The 16,148-nt window shown below is 48.5% G+C and overlaps 3 protein-coding genes and 1 pseudogene across 4 annotated transcripts; 2 read left to right on the top strand and 2 right to left on the bottom strand.

Annotated features, from left to right (window-relative positions):
- Nucleotides 1-938: 938 nt before the first annotated feature.
- LOC117840145 (heat shock 70 kDa protein 4) lies at nt 939-3,312 on the top strand. The gene is made up of 2 exons (XM_034720606.2): nt 939-1,270; nt 1,403-3,312. Exons 1-2 carry the CDS (start codon nt 1,057-1,059, stop codon nt 3,136-3,138), a joined length of 1,950 nt encoding a protein of 649 aa, XP_034576497.1. The 5' UTR covers nt 939-1,056; the 3' UTR covers nt 3,139-3,312.
- A 552-nt stretch (nt 3,313-3,864) lies between these two features.
- Nucleotides 3,865-5,677, top strand: LOC140221230 (zinc finger BED domain-containing protein RICESLEEPER 2-like; annotated as a pseudogene).
- Nucleotides 5,678-7,188: 1,511 nt separating this feature from the next.
- Nucleotides 7,189-8,564, bottom strand: LOC117839293 (uncharacterized). 2 transcript variants are annotated; one of them, XM_034719598.2, is made up of 3 exons: nt 8,411-8,564; nt 7,547-7,730; nt 7,189-7,454 (listed from the first exon to the last, which is right to left on the bottom strand). In XM_034719598.2, exons 2-3 carry the CDS (start codon nt 7,715-7,717, stop codon nt 7,380-7,382), a joined length of 246 nt encoding a protein of 81 aa, XP_034575489.1. In that variant the 5' UTR covers nt 7,718-7,730; nt 8,411-8,564; the 3' UTR covers nt 7,189-7,379. The 2 variants fall into 2 exon arrangements, with proteins under 2 accessions (XP_034575489.1, XP_072146930.1); XM_072290829.1 differs by having other exon boundaries at nt 8,331-8,462.
- Nucleotides 8,565-8,819: 255 nt separating this feature from the next.
- On the bottom strand, nt 8,820-12,656 carry LOC117839292 (beta-glucuronosyltransferase GlcAT14A). The gene is made up of 4 exons (XM_034719596.2): nt 11,989-12,656; nt 10,492-10,567; nt 10,286-10,401; nt 8,820-9,558 (listed from the first exon to the last, which is right to left on the bottom strand). Exons 1-4 carry the CDS (start codon nt 12,518-12,520, stop codon nt 9,044-9,046), a joined length of 1,239 nt encoding a protein of 412 aa, XP_034575487.1. The 5' UTR covers nt 12,521-12,656; the 3' UTR covers nt 8,820-9,043.
- Between the last annotated feature and the right edge of the window lie 3,492 nt (nt 12,657-16,148).

Below are 16,148 nucleotides of genomic sequence, written 5' to 3'. Positions count from 1 at the left end.
ATCCAGTTTTTAGCTTGACGCGGGTACACAGCAGCTAATCTTAGCAGAGATTCTACGCTAACTTGTGCTCCTGCGTCGGTCCGATGTGCAGTGCAGGTTGGTGCGACAACATTTTGACTGCAAGAGGCGCGGCGATGGAATCTAGGTAGGTTACGAGGGTGCAGATCTGAAGGGGCCCAAGCGTCCCCGTCGGTGAGGTTCTTCTCCGGATCGCCGGAAAAGCAAGGACGGCGAGATAGCAACGCCGTGCCTTTCGCGTATCGCCGCAGCACCGACCGCGCCCCGTCGTAACCGAAACCGCATAACCCCGTCTTCCTTTACGATGTGGCAATGGGCCCGATGTTGATAAACTCAGATCAGAGCCCAATAATGCACCGTACGTAACTAGAAAAATGAGGCCCAACTCAGCAGCATAGGCCTTTCTGGCCACCAGTTCGGTCGTGCTTGCTTGGTTGGTGGGCGCGTGGGCGCGGCCAGCATCCATTTGGCCCAGCAGTTCTGGCTCTTGATGATACTGGGCTCCAAAATGGCCCAGCTCGTGTAGTATTGCGAAATTTGGAACCACCAAGTAGCAGCCCTGTCGAAAATGGAAATAGGCAAGAACCTTCACCTTGCCTCGGTCAAACTCTGGCGGCGTGTGAAACGGGATCGAACGCAACACCGGCGAAGCAACGCATCACCCACCAGTCACCCGGGATCCGACGACACGAGATGGCAATTCTCCGGCCTCCAGAACCTTCCGGCACTCTCTAGAACCCCACCCTCACAAACGGAGCTGCCGGAATTAGCATCCACGAACGGGTCCAAGTTCCCCACGACGCGGCCGTTCCCACACCGCCGCCGTCCCGATCGCATCCGACGGGCCCAACGCGCCGGAACGTTCGAGAACCCCTGTCCTGGCCGCACAAACCTTTAAATCCCGGCCCAGGTCGCCTCCCCCCTCTCGTCCACCGATTCCTCTGTTCCCCTCTCTCGTCCTCCAGGTGCTCTGACCCCGCAACTCGACGACTAGGAGGAAGTAGATTTTTTTTTTCCCGCCTCGACGAGAACGTCGCCATGGCCGGGAAGGGAGACGGGCCAGCTATCGGGATCGACCTCGGCACGACCTACTCGTGCGTCGGGGTCTGGCAGCATGACCGCGTCGAGATCATCGCCAACGACCAGGGCAACCGCACCACGCCGTCGTACGTCGCGTTCACCGACTCCGAGAGGCTCATCGGCGACGCCGCCAAGAACCAGGTCGCCATGAACCCCATCAATACCGTCTTCGGTAAGTACAGCGCCATCGATCTATCTTGTTGAGTTGTTAGGCGTACGTGTTTTTTTTATCTTGTTTGTTCGATCCGTTCAAATTGACGTGGGGTGCGGGATCTCAGACTTTGCGTGGTTCGATCTGTTGCAGATGCCAAGCGGCTCATCGGCCGGCGCTTCTCGGATGCGTCGGTGCAGAGCGACATCAAGCTGTGGCCTTTCAAGGTGGTCCCGGGCTCCGCCGAGAAGCCCATGATCGGGGTGCAGTTCAGGGGCGAGGAGAAGCAGTTCTCGGCCGAGGAGATCTCCTCCATGATCCTCAACAAGATGAAGGAGACGGCCGAGCAATACCTCGGCAGCACCGTCAAGAACGCCGTCGTCACCGTCCCAGCCTACTTCAACGACTCCCAGCGCCAGGCCACCAAGGATGCCGGCGTCATCTCCGGCCTCAACGTCATGCGCATCATCAACGAGCCCACCGCCGCGGCCATCGCCTACGGCCTCGACAAGAAGTCGAGCAGCGACGGCGAGAAGAACGTCCTCATCTTCGACCTCGGCGGCGGCACCTTTGACGTCTCTCTCCTCACCATCGAGGAGGGCATCTTCGAGGTCAAGGCCACGGCCGGCGACACCCACCTGGGAGGCGAGGACTTCGACAACCGCCTCGTGAACCACTTCGTGCAGGAGTTCAAGAGGAAGAACAAGAAGGACATCAGCGGCAACCCCAGGGCGCTCCGGCGGCTCAGGACGGCCTGCGAGAGGGCCAAGAGGACGCTCTCCTCCACCGCGCAGACCACCATCGAGATCGACTCCCTCTACGAGGGCATCGACTTCTACACGACCATCACCCGCGCCCGGTTCGAGGAGCTCAACATGGACCTGTTCCGCAAGTGCATGGAGCCCGTGGAGAAGTGTCTCCGCGACGCCAAGATGGACAAGAGCAGCGTGCACGACGTCGTGCTCGTGGGCGGCTCCACGCGCATCCCCCGCGTGCAGCAGCTGCTCCAGGACTTCTTCAACGGCAAGGAGCTCTGCAAGAGCATCAACCCCGACGAGGCCGTCGCGTACGGCGCCGCCGTCCAGGCCGCCATCCTCACCGGCGAGGGCAACGAGAAGGTGCAGGACCTGCTCCTGCTCGACGTCTCGCCGCTCTCGCTCGGCCTGGAGACGGCCGGGGGCGTCATGACCGTGCTCATCCCGAGGAACACCACCATCCCGACCAAGAAGGAGCAGGTCTTCTCCACCTACTCCGACAACCAGCCCGGCGTGCTCATCCAGGTGTACGAGGGTGAGAGGGCCCGGACCAAGGACAACAACCTGCTCGGCAAGTTCGAGCTCTCCGGCATCCCTCCGGCGCCCAGGGGCGTTCCCCAGATCACCGTGTGCTTCGACATGGACGCCAACGGCATCCTGAACGTGTCGGCAGAGGACAAGACCACCGGCCAGAAGAACAAGATCACAATCACCAACGACAAGGGCCGGTTGAGCAAGGAGGAGATCGAGAAGATGGTGCAGGAGGCCGAGAAGTACAAGGCCGAGGACGAGGAGCACAAGAAGAAGGTGGACGCCAAGAATTCGCTCGAGAACTACGCCTACAACATGCGCAACACCATCAGGGACGACAAGATCGCGTCCAAGCTCCCGGAGGCCGACAAGAAGAAGATCGACGAAGCCATCGAGGGGGCCATCACCTGGCTGGACAACAACCAGCTCGCCGAGGTTGACGAGTTTGAGGACAAGATGAAGGAGCTGGAGGGCATCTGCAACCCCATCATCGCCAAGATGTACCAGGGCGCCGCTGGCCCTGACATGGCCGGTGGCATGGCTGAGGATGCTCCGGCGGCCGGCGGCAGTGGTGCCGGACCCAAGATCGAGGAAGTCGACTAAATGAGGAGATTTTGATCGCTAGTTCTGCTCTAGAATAATCTGCCGCTGATTACACAGTGGATCTTGTACTCTTCCTGCAATTTTTGGTTTCGGCCATACATAGGGCCCTAGTTTATGTTAAGTTGATTTGGAACAATGGTTATAAATAGTGATTAGTAGATAACACTTCTTTTATTCCCTGCCTCGATTGGATTGTTCTGCATCGTCTTCGAATCTTATTGGCCTTTGGCAACGTACGGCAGGTAGTGTCGAACTAGGATTGCACAAAATCCTCTCAGCTGTTCTCCTTCCGTTTCAAATTGTAGGTTATTTTCACATTTTAAATTGTAGATTATTTTAATTTTTCTAGATATATGATTTTTGCTAGATATACATTATATCTAGATACATAGCAAAATTTATCTATCAATTTGGAACGGAGGGAATAATAATAAGGATTCTGAAACTTAAGAATAGGAGCACCGGATCTTATTCAACTGAGGTGGACAATAATGATATTCCGTCGAACGTCTGTAGTGTAATACAGTACCGAGGAGCTATCAATCATTCAGGCTGAAAAAACATCTGAATATAAAAGGGTTTTCACTGTAACTGTAACGATTCATATATTAATTCAATCTGATATTGGAAAGTTTGCTGCTCCAAGTTCAAATGTCATAGTCCAAAAGTATACCAACTTAAAACCATACCTTCGACCATAAAAGACAAATACAGGAATCTGAATATATGATCTTGTTCCTCACTTATTCAGATTGTGGCAAGTTGGCTGTCACCCTAAACCGCTATAATAACTCATAAAAGATGAGAACAGGAATCTGAATATATTTGTTCCTTACTGATTCAGATTGTGGCAAGTGGGTTGTCACCCTAAACCGCTGTAGCTCTTCACGCTCTGCAGAACTTCGTCCTCTAACTCAACCTGCTTGAAGGGTTTGTGAATTGTTGACACCGCCGGCTGTAGCTCTTCCTAAAGTTTGATGATGAAGGGTTTGAGCCTTGGATGGAGTCATTGCAACCTGCATTCAGATGCATAGGGCGACAAATGATTCGTAATGAATGTGTTGCTAAGTTTGAGAGAGCAAAGATAGAATTACGAAGTGAACTTCAGAGTCTTAACTCTCACATTTGCTTCACATCTGATATTTGGACATCAAACCAAAAGTTGGGATATATTTGCGTGATAGCTCACTATATTGGCCCTGATTTTGTTTTGAAGAAAAGGATAATTGCATTTAAGGATCTGAAGTATCCACATACGGGTGTAGCTATTGAGGAAGCCATTACAGTTGTTCTGACAGATTATGGTATCAAAGAGAAGATGTTTACCATCACACTCGACAATGCAGCAAATAACAAGGCAGCTTGTGATCTTTTGCAAGAAAGTGGAAAGTCTGACATGTTATTTGGTGGTGAGCATCTTCTTGTTAGATGTTGTGCTCATATACTCAACATTCTTATCCAAGATGGTATGAACATTGTTAGCGTTGTGATAGAGTTGATAAGAGACCTGATTAGGCACATTAACTCATCACCATCGCGTATCCAGGATTTCAATGAGATAGCTCAAAGGGAATGTCTTGCTGCAAAGGCTGGTTTAGTCCTTGATGTTCCCAACCGTTGGAACTCAACCCATGCCATGATTATGGAGGCAGTAAAGTACAAGATCGTCTTGAAGCGATATGCCCAAGCAAATCAGCAACCATTTCCAACTGAAGATGAGTTTAGCAAAGTTGAGTATATTAGTGAGTTTTTTGGAGTTTTTGAAGAAACTACCAGGGCGTTCTCAGCTAATAGATACGCTACTTCACACATGTTCCTGGATAATGTGCTTTGTATCCATCAAACTCTAAATAGTCCAGAATGGTACAAGGATGAGGTTATCGCAAATTTGGCAAAAGCAATGGAGAGAAAATTTGATAAGTATTGGAATGGAAATTACAATATGGTCCTTGTTATTTGCAGCATACTTGATCCAAGAACAAAAGTTGACTTCTTAGACTTATTTTATGAGAAGGTGTGCAGGAACTTTATTGACATTGACTTGAGCAAAAATCAGGCTAAAGAGTAGCTTCGCCTGTATTTCAGGAAGCATGAAGAGGTTATTAGACAAAATGATACAAATGTAGTATCACAAACTGGTGCGTCCAGGAGCATAGTGAACCGTTCTCCGGTGCTAGTTCTTGGAAAAAGAAGACTAGAACAAGAATTTGCTGAATATAGGCATCAGAGGAGGGGGACTTGGATTGAAAAATCAGAACTTGATGCATATCTAGATGAACCACCAGTGAGAACAGATGAAAATTTTGAAATTCTGACTTGGTGGAAGACAAACTCCAACAAGTACCCTGTGCTGTCAGCGATGGCACGCGATTTCTTAGCAATTCCACTCAGCACCGTTTCTTCTGAATCAGCATTCAGCTTGAGTGGTCGGATTCTTAGTGACAATCGAAGCTCAATGACACCAGAAACTCTTGAAGCTTTGGTCTGTTGCAAAGATTGGCTTTACAAGTATCCCACCAATGAAGTTAATTTTTACTAACTGAGGTTTCTGAGCTGAGCTGCATCCAGATTTTTTCTTTTGAACATATTAGTATGTTACTAAGACAGTTATATCTTTGCAACTTGTTACTGCATATACATGTACTGATGTCTCCAGTATGCCTCTTTGCATCTGCAGCCACCTGAGATAATGATGCCTCTTTGAGTTCGAAGAAGCTCAAATGACTCTTAAAGGTACCCACACAATGTCCTCTGTGCTAACTCTTCATATAGTTAGCAGTCTGCTACTTGTTTGTTACTCTGTCCATTTTTGTGATGACAGCATCTTAGAGCAACTCCAACCCAACTCCTACTTTAGATCTTAATCCTACTGTAGCATTGTTTGTATGCATCTTGCAATTTTTTTATCCATATTTTTCTCCATAGTCCAATACTCAGTGCCATAATTTGTTACACTATACAAGCTGTAAACATGTCATGTTAAATGCTCATGCACCACCACTTGGCACCAAGCTGTAAACATTTCCATGCTGTATCTATGTGAGCAGCTCAGCATAGTTCTGCTCATCAATCTGTGAAAATTACAAGTTTCTGCTTCTGCTGGTATGCTCTGTTCCATATGGTGGAACATAAGGCCTAGATATTCTCAAAAGACAGTTGCATTCTTTGCAGGTCCTTGTCATACATGTCTGGTGCTGCCTGCAGCTGTTGCTGTGGCTGCTGATTCTGGTACCAAGAAGCACATATCCCTTCCATGTTGAATTGGCTCTCTGCCTGCATGGCTATGGTCGTTTCAGCAAAGGTTCCATGGAGCAAGTCAGGCCACTTAAGTTCCTCTACTAAGTGAGCTCTTGAATCTTTTTCTTATCCGACATCTGTCCATGGGAACACACTGTTCTCCAGAATTGAGCTTGTGCTCTGTGGTTCAAATCCCAAACTGTTGCTTCCTCTGCTCCCAGTACTCTCTAAGGCGATTGCTTTTAGACGTTCCTGACAATGTTGACATGGTTATCTTCCCCAATTATGTGAGTTGCAGAAGTAACATCTTTGTTGAAGTTGAATATTGTGACATGCTTCACATATGATTATTACAGCATTGAGAGTACCATTATTCATAGATGATTGTTAAGATTGTTGTATTGTATCTTTCACTGTATAATCCTATTCTGTATACAGATGGTAGCTGGGAAACCATTGGGAAGAAGTCAAAGAAACCAGGGCGAGCAGCTAGAAGAGCAGCTAGAAGACAGTGGGTTTTGATTGGGCATGGCTTCTGAAGTGTCTATTATGTAGATCAAGAGACTTGTTTTGTTTTTTTAACTGTAGCTTAAGACACTTGTTTTTTTAGCTGTAGCTCTGGAAAAATAAATTAATAGCATGCAGCTGCCATGGGTACCCATTTTTATGAGGCGGGGTGGGGCGGGATGATTAATTTATTTTTTGGGTGGGGTTGGGGCGGGTGATTAACATTAGCTGCTGCGGGTAGGGGTGGGTGAGGGGCGGGTACACCCCCACTAGCAGGGCTAGCAACAAAGTGCCTTTATAGCAAGAGAAGCAAACCATATCAATATACTACTGATACATTAATGTTTGACATAGAATTATTGGCTGACCATTTGTCCAATGTAAACAAACATATTACTGCCCCGTTTTAGTAAAAATACTTTGAGAGAAAAATTGCCCTCCGGCCCTCAATACAAGGCAGCGAGCTTGATGAGAAAATGATCTCAAAACCATTGAACCTAGAGGAACTTGTCTCGCCCAAGTCGCTGCAGATGGTAATTGATGGTCTTTGCGGCGTTCTTTGGCTTCCCTTTCTGCAATTACGTCACAAGCAGGCATTAGCAGCTGAAGGATTGCTGAGAAAGCGTAAGAATGCAAAACACTAAACAAGGATGTAGATCATAACCTGGGTCTGAGTGCACATAACCAAGAGATCCTTCTGCCTCACGCACTTGTCATCTTCCTGTTTGTTTAAGGCCAGGCAGTTGAGGAAGGCCACCATTTCTACCATGCAAGGCTTTGCAACAGCACCAAACTTCTTTGGGTTTATGTACAAAGCACCAGCCTTCCGACCCATTCTGCTGCTTCACCTTCATATATGTCATCAATTTGTGTGATTAGCTCAAGAGCAAATAATGCAAATAGCCCTAAAACCCACCAGGCCAATACAGTAATAATTCAAAAGGGGGAACAAATCAACATGGGGGATGAAATGTTTGAACAAATACAAGGGCAAAAGTTGAACGAATGGTGTTTACTAGCCAACATCACGTATTATCCAGTATAAAGCATACTGGTTTGAACAGCAGAAAGCAATCAAAGCATTAGGGCTATGTGATTCTCACTAGATAGACCATTTCTATGAGGTACAGCAACTTTCAATCAACAGAACAATTGAAGACGAACACGAGCATGAAACTGAACAATAGCACACAAGCCTCGATACGGTTAGGTGAGACTAATATCCTTCGCAGAAGCATTCGGTCGAACAGGTTGCAGGCGTCTGCAAAGCTGTCCCATCCCAACAGGCGGAAAGTCGGAAACACCTCCACGGCGCGGAAGCAGCAGCCGATCTGCGGTGAGGAGGAACGCCCCGGCGCAGAGGCGGACTCATGGCTTACGGCAGGCCAAGGCTGACAGACGGGTGGGATCTAAAGAGTGGCAGCCGCCGGTGGGTGGGGGTTTCTTACCGCGGCGGGGCGAAGCACCGGTCCGGAGGGGTAAGCCTTGACGGAGAAAGGGAGCGGGAGATGAGGGGATGGAGGCGTACCTCGAGAAATGAGACGCCGACGAGCGATGGGGGCGCGGCCGCCGCGTCGACGGGGTTGGGGCCTTGGGGGGGACTGCGGAGGCGGCGCTCTTGAGATCGGACGAGCAGTTTCTGGAAAGCGGGGTCCAGTTGAGCTTTTTTAAGTGGCTTGAGATAAGTGGGCTTATTTGAGAAGAGTCCGGCTATGTTGAGGCCCATGAAGGCCATCGTATGAACAAAAAGGCCCATGTTCAGGCGTCAGGAGGCAAAAACACCAGTTAGCACACTGCACACCTTTCTGGTGCAAAACTGTTACAGCGCCTTTGCAGAAATTTTACACAAATTTCGCCAAATCAAAAAACGCATGAACCGAATAGTTTGGCATCAAAGAGAGGGCAGGGTAGGTCCTGCAAACCCTGGAACTGCTGAATTGTAAACTCTGAATATCATTGGTTGTTGCAATCCATGGAACAGATGAAACAGCAAGAGTACATGTATGATCTCAATCACTTTTGCGTTGAGCTTTCCAGTTGCAAGTATACAACACACCTCTATGCCTACTGCCGCAACAATCAGAACGATTCCATCAACACTTTGACCTCTGAACACTACCCCAAAAAAACTATAAAAACTGGCTACCATGTAAAATGAGTGTTATTTACACTGTTTAGGCCTGAAGTTATCAGGTTCCAAAAGTTTCAACAACAACTTCTCTAGCTTGGCCGAGCCTTTGCTCGGCCTGAGAACAAAGGACCTCCCAGAGAATGTACACGGATCTTTCCCGTCTACAGAGCTACCCAAGCACCATCCACCCGGGGTGAAGCGGTCAGGTGCTCGCCCCAACAGCTTGGCGTCGATCATATCCAGGACCGAATTGTCATTAGCGAAGGAGTGCGCAAATGGCGCCCCGCTGTTCGCCATTGAGTCGAAATGCTCTGTTGTGAGATTGACAGGGTGCGTCCGAGGGGGGTTATCCCACGCCATGAAACGCAGATCACTGTTGATGGTGGTGTTCTGGTAGTACTCTGAGTTGCAGATCACTGTGTGGAAGTAGCCTTCTGAAGATGAGAGGAAGTTGGTGAAATACATTAGTAATGTGCGAGGAAGGTTGTCCCATCCCAATAGGCAAAACTCCAGGAATGATCGGCTAAGTACAACCCAAGATGAACCTGCATCAAGAGCATAAAGTCTTCCTTAGAAATGATCGGCTAAGTACAACTCAAGAAGAAGAAGAAGAAGAGCATTGGGTGATTCAGAATAGAAAGGATTCGACACAACTAAAAAATTTGATCAATATCCACATCATCAATACACCTTTTTTCCCCTCAACTACAAACTAAGTACCAGGCAGAGCACTGATGATGTCAGGTGCCAAAAATTGTGGTGAAACCGTGATTGGGCAAGCAATCAACATCATAATGATCATCAGGCAGCATTCCAACAGTCTTAACCAACATATTACACCAGCATCATAATGATCATAAGGCACAGAGGCAGCATCTTATCCCCGAAAGGTCATTTGGTGGAGGATTTTTCTACCAGCCTGACTCCATGCAGCTATTTCCTTTTAGAAGTGTTTAGACTTTAGAGGTACCATATTATATGTGAGACATAATGGGTGTTTCTATTATCAAAGCACTCCACAACCAAATAATAACTTCACTGTGAAAATTAGACAGACCTACAACTGATAGTTTATCTAATATATGCCATCCAATCCATATTGTATAATAGATGGAACACAATCTATCACTAGTTTGCTTGATAAGATTCTACTTGAGGGCACAAAAAGACAACCAGGAAACACTGCAACAATGAAGACTTTCCTGCTACAGGGCATTGGAACAGGCCATTTGATCAGTCAAACAGGGATTCAGTACAGACAGCAGACAGTACCTACAAATATTTTGAAAGCAGATGGCAGACTCCTTTTCTCCTTTGTTGTTATAACCTCAGTTTTATTTGGGACCTGCAATGCTGGATCTACAATAATTGGTCTTGCCCTTTGATACCTGCACATGCAACCCGAGAATCACAATAAAGAACAAAAAAAGTGGTTAAGAATTTGGAGCCATAAATGAACAGAGAAAGAATATGCTTACTCTTTCCAACCAATATTGCTTGTGTGCTCAATAAAATTCAGATCTCTTGGAATATATGAGAAGATATGAAGGATGTCTGAAACATATAAAGGCAACCACATGAACATTAGTAACTTAGGTAGACAGAATCAGTTATTTCAGTGGAGCACTTCAAAACGTATTGTACTACAAACCAAAATGTTAGGTACATGTTAGTGATTTTGGAACAATTCAACAGATATCTTAAGGAATTTAAGTAAGTCCAGAAGCTTGAACAAGTTTCCTTTTAGCAACAGTCCTTCAATGTCAAAAAAGTATTATTACTAATATATGAAACCCAGCATTTACAGTTATTGATTTGATGAAGGGAAAGGCTTTAACTTAAAATAATCCATGCGTGATGATTATTATGTAGCCTACTGCTTAGGTTACGCATTAAGATGGATTTTAAGCTTGGCCCAGCTGTTTGACTCTCTGGCTTTTGCCAAGAATTGTAGGAGCATGTTTTAGAACCAAACTGCTGCCCTCTGTTATGGTGTATCAGTTGATTTGCTTGACATAGTCCTAAGCACTGTCGCAGGGTTATAAGAGAAGGTATTAAGCAAGCATTGAGGCTCACAGAAGTGTTTATGTTAACCATAGAAAACTGAATCTTATGCTATTAAATCTGTTTGTTAGATATTTCCAGGATTCAGGAGTAGCTTATGTTCAGTTTATCTGTTTGTATTTAGTATTTACGCTGTCTGGATAAACAATTTGCATGGGAATTGGCAAAGCAGGCAAGCCCAACACAGTCCGTATTTATGCTATCTCTCTAGTCTGAACTTGGTTCTCAATAATCTGGGCCTCATTAAATGAGGAATCATAAGCACTACTATTCAATACCCCACAATAAACTGACCAGATGAAGCTATACAATTCAAAACCTGTCCCCTTGGCACCTTGCAGAGATACTACGTTTGAAGCCACTAGCACGAAATAAATTGGAACAGAGCATACACAAGCAGCTAACAGCTGGTGAAACAGGTAGGAAACTCAAACAAAAAAAAATAAAGTGTGGACTGTAGTTCACAAAGAAACCGCATGACTCAAAAGTTTCCTAAATGAAATGAAGAGACAGCCTCCTCCGACTAGAGTTTGCTATATAACCTGAAAACACTAAACTCCTCTAACTAGAATTTACTATATAGCAAGCACAGTGGCAAGAAGAATTCAATATCATGTAACAATTTTCTTTCTTGGGACAGCACATATAACAATTTTTTTGGTGCTCAAAGATATGAAATTACCATCACACGATATGACAAGAACTTGACACCATACTCTAAATCAAATGACATTACAAAATTACTATAAGGTAACTAAACTGGGCCATTTTTTAGACACACAATCCGTAGTCTATGGCATCTAAAACGGGTGATACATCCAATTTAGCATGATGCTACGATGTTGTATGCCGAAACATAAATGCATTCATAGTTTGCAATTGATAGAACAATCTTGTGAGCTGAATTTTACCATCTTGGGGCATGAGCGGGTAATCGGAGGCGCTGAGGTTGATGAACCAGCTCCAGCCCTCGAACTCCCTGAGCAGCACGGCGGCGGCGTGGAGCGTGGCGGCGAGCTCGGTTGGCCCCCTCCGCGAGACGGCGCCCCACTCCCCCGCGAGCGCCACCCGCACGTTCCCGTACCGGCGCGGCGCCTCCTGGGCGCGCACGAAGGCCTCGAGATCCGCGCGGTCGCCCTCCCCGGCCACCCCAACGAGGTAGCAGTTCCAAGGGTGGTAGAGCGCCCGCAGCAGCCTCCGGATCCGCGGCCCGTCCCCGGGCCCCGCGCCCGTGATGAGGTACGCCAGCCTCGGCGGCGGCTCGGGCGGCCTCCGGTGCCGCTGCTGCTGCTGCTGCCACCCCGGCGCCGAGGACGACACGGGCGACGGCGAGGAGCGCGCCGCGCCGAGCGCCGCGTAGAGGATGGGGAGCGAGAGGAGCGGGAGCGCGAGGAGCAGAGCGCGCATCCACCGGAGGCGGTGCGCCGGCGGCTGCTTCCTCATGGGTCCGTGTCGGGCCGCGCCTCGCCCCGGGGACTAGAGCTCCCGCGGCATTCGCTCGGGGGCCGGGCGGTTGCTGGGCGCTCGGTGGCTGGTGGAGACAGACGGACAGAAGGCGAGATGTAGGTGAGGTGTGGCCGCAGCAGCGGCGTTTCGTGCAAGGAAATCGGGCGGGCGGTGCGCAGGCTGTACGGGCGCAGCGTGTGCCGTGTCCTAATTATTGCCGGCCGGCCGCTGCCTCACTGGAGGGAGTCCTTCCAAAGTCCAAACTCCGGAGCCCAAAGCGAGGGCCATTGCCCATTGAACTCACCGACTCAGACAAACAGAGACACAGAGTTAGCAAGGCGAATTGCTTCGTTCATCAGGTTAGTTAATCTGGGTGTTCTCACTCGCAAAAACCGCGTAGACAACAATGCCGATCTCCGATGGCTACCACTACCAGAAGCTTGCGGGGCACGCGTCTGGTGTAGAGACTACGGTCCAACCAAGGCTGATGGCGAAAGAGTTTGATGCGGTCCAACCAAGGCTGATCGCGATCAGTTGCAACAGATGCCTATCCTTGATCTTGATCAGTTGTTGAGCTACGTACCTGGCACTGTCGCTGTGCCAGCAGTAGGCCAACATAGACCGCATTGGCCCGTGATCTGCCGGCTGCTGCCGTACGACGCAGAACGGGGACCTCTGCGCAGCGACACGGAATCACGGATCGTCTCCATCCACGCTCTACGGCGCGTGGACCGGTTTGCTTAGGCGTACGGCCGGCCCGGCCCGGCAGCGCTGTATTTTTTTTACGGAGCAAGTGGGGCGTGACCGCGTGACAGGATGCGTTAACTGCAAGCAAAAAAGCTCGCCCAGGTCAAATGCAACAGTCTCGTTGCCAGTGATGTCCGTACTGCTACGCGACTAAAACACTCCTTGTTGGCCGTGCCCGGAAATTCGTCATCAAAAGCGGCGACCTGATCATAAACTCCTCCATCTTCCTATGCTTTTCACCAAACCTATTCACTCATTCATTCAGAGGTCATCTCAAGAGAAAATGAGAGAGAAAACAAAAGCTATTGAATTTGTACTACGATTTCTGGCGACTTTATATTGTGGCCTGTAATAGAGTGGTTCCAATCCAACAGAAAGATCCAGTGGGCATGTGGTGTCACTCCAAGATGCTGGAAGGAGATGACAATGATTTCGGCCATGATGATGATACATCAAGTCATGTACCGGCGCTACCAAGGTAAAGGTTATTAGCCTTTGATCAAGTGGAGCCCACGCCATTATTTGTGCAGCCTGAGTAGCTAATAGTTTTTGTTATCTGATGAACTGTCAGGTGTGGGTGACATGAGAAGTCTTTATATGCTAGCCTTATCCAGCCTGAATGCAAAGTTCTCTTCCTCCTCTCTTGTTAGGCTAGCTTTTCTCGTGTCGTGTAGGATCACTGTGCCAATTAATTTTTTGTTCCGCTCATGTGAAGCTGAAAGCGTGCAGGGACAGCAACTCAGTGAAGTTATTTTATCCTGTTGCCATCGGTGCAGGCGCAGTGGGTAGATGGGCAGAAACTAGAGTATTTTCCCCGGCCAATGCGGTTTAGGGGTATTTGGTTCTTTAGCACCTCCTAAAATTCCTATCACATCGAATATTTGAATATTAATTAGAAGTATTAAATATAGATTAATTATAAAATTAATTGTACAGGTGGAGACTAATTTGCGAGACGAATCTATTAAGTCTAATTAGTCCATGATTTGATAATATGGTGCTACAGTAAATATGTGCTAATGATGGATTAATTAGTCTTAATAGATTTATCTCGTGAATTAGCCTCCATCTATATAATTACTTTTATAATTATGTCATGTTTAGTCCTCCTAATTAACGTTCGAATATTCGATGCGGGTATCTTGTCGTCAGTGCTGTTGCGCTTGTGAACCTGTAACGCTGATCTCCATCAGCCAGGACAAAATAGAACTCCAAAAGCAAGGAAGGCATGGATTTGATGTAACACATTCGTCCATGAAAGACGAAAAGAAATAGGAGATACCACAGAACCGCTCAAATAGAATCTCCAGCTACTTCTTGCTTAGAACTGCAGCAGAATTTGTTGCATTCAGATGCATGGAACGATCAAGCTCCTGCAGCCCAGAGACTGTCGATTCTAAGATATACGGAGTAGTGGCGATTGCCTGCAGCATGCTCATCCAGATATAGATGTCGTCTCATCCGGTTGAAGGGCGAAGGCATGCCCAAAAGAGGCAACTGTGCGCTGATCCAAGCAAAATGTATGTATCATGGAGTAGTCTGCAGTCTGCACATAGGAAATGTTGGCAAAATCCAAGTTGGCTGCTGTAGCTTTTGTGGCAAGAAAAGACAAAGTTCGGCCTTCCGCTCTCGAGTGGGCTGGTTATGGGCCGGAGCGTGCTAAGGTGCGCCTCCTCAAGGCCCATCTAGAGGGAGGCCCAAATGGATGTTCGCTGACTTCTTTTTGTCCATCCGATTGACTCCTCAAGCCCCGTTTCTCTTCTTTCGAAGGAAAAGAAAATCTTAGTATTTCTCTTTTTTATTTTTTTTATTTTTTTAAAGACATCGTCTACCACTGAAAAAATATTAGTCTAATATGAGTATCCATATTGTGTCAAAGACTCCAACCATGGTAAACGGGTTCCGTAAAAAAGAACCTAACCAAGCTCACACCGGTAGAAAGCTCACCTTTAGTCCCGGTTGGTAGGAGTCAAATCTCCCGAAAATCCATCCGGGATAAAGCAATCGAGAAAAAAATGAGGGTTTTTAGTCCCGGGTCGCTCAACCGGGACCAAAGACACCCTTTAGTCCCGATTGGTAAAACTAATCGGGACAAAAGGAGTTTTCAAAAAAATTAAAAAAAAAGCACCGACGGGCGGAGGCCCGCTTCGGCTCCCACGCTGCCGGCTTCCGCCGCCCGTGCGCTGCCCGCGCCAGCTCCGCCGCCCGCGCCCACCCCCGCGCCGCCGCCATCGAGCCCCCGTGCCGCCCACATCGACCCTCCACCCCGCCGGCCTCCTCCCTGCCGGCCGCACTGCGCCGCTCCTTCCCGGCCTCCTCCCTGCCAGCAGCTCCTCCCCGCGCCTCCCAAACTGCCTCGCCTCTGCCGTTGGCCGCCGCCCCACCTCCTCTCGCGCCGCCCCACCTCTACTCGCGCAGCCGCCTGCCAGCCCCACGCTGCCACTCACACCGGCCCCGCGTCGCACCCTACCCTCGCCCCGCTGTCGCTCCTCACTGCTAGGGAGGGGCGAGCAAAGGGGGAGGAAAGGAGCCGCAGAACGGGAGGTGCTGGGAGAGGAAGAGAGAGAGGGGAGGGGAAGGAGGAGAAGGACGAGAGGGAAAGAGTAGGAGAAGAGGAGAGGGAGAGGAGAACTGTGCGTGAGGGGGAGGCGTCTGTGGTAGAGAAGATAAAGGAGAAGGAACGGGAGAAGAAAAAATTAAAGGAGGGAGAGAGAGGAGAAATTAATGTGGGGAAGGGGGGTGCGTGGGAGGGTATTTTATCCCGATTGGAGTTTCCAACCGGGACAAACCCACCTGTCCCGTTGATAATTTTGTCTCGGTTGGAGTTTCCAACCGGGACTAATCCTTTTGTCCCGGTTGGTATCCAACCGGGACAAAA

This window comes from Setaria viridis, chromosome 9, assembly GCF_005286985.2.
Source record: "Setaria viridis chromosome 9, Setaria_viridis_v4.0, whole genome shotgun sequence".
Lineage (NCBI taxonomy): Eukaryota > Viridiplantae > Streptophyta > Magnoliopsida > Poales > Poaceae > Setaria > Setaria viridis.
This window is presented reverse-complemented; position numbering and strand designations above follow the sequence as displayed.

Bases quoted from the DNA above. Each gene is read 5' to 3' on its own strand.
- LOC117840145 (XM_034720606.2), top strand. From the start codon at position 1,057: ATGGCCGGGAAGGGAGACGGGCCAGCTATCGGGATCGACCTCGGCACG. The intron at 1,271-1,402 runs GTAAGTACAGCG...GATCTGTTGCAG, and splicing joins CCCCATCAATACCGTCTTCG to ATGCCAAGCGGCTCATCGGC.
- LOC117839293 (XM_034719598.2), bottom strand. From the start codon at position 7,717: ATGGGTCGGAAGGCTGGTGCTTTGTACATAAACCCAAAGAAGTTTGGT. The intron at 7,455-7,546 runs GTTATGATCTAC...ACGTAATTGCAG, and splicing joins TTATGTGCACTCAGACCCAG to AAAGGGAAGCCAAAGAACGC.
- LOC117839292 (XM_034719596.2), bottom strand. From the start codon at position 12,520: ATGAGGAAGCAGCCGCCGGCGCACCGCCTCCGGTGGATGCGCGCTCTG. The intron at 10,568-11,988 runs GTAAAATTCAGC...TATATGTTTCAG, and splicing joins CCCGCTCATGCCCCAAGATG to ACATCCTTCATATCTTCTCA. The intron at 9,559-10,285 runs GTACTGTCTGCT...CTCTTGATGCAG, and splicing joins TGCTTTCAAAATATTTGTAG to GTTCATCTTGGGTTGTACTT.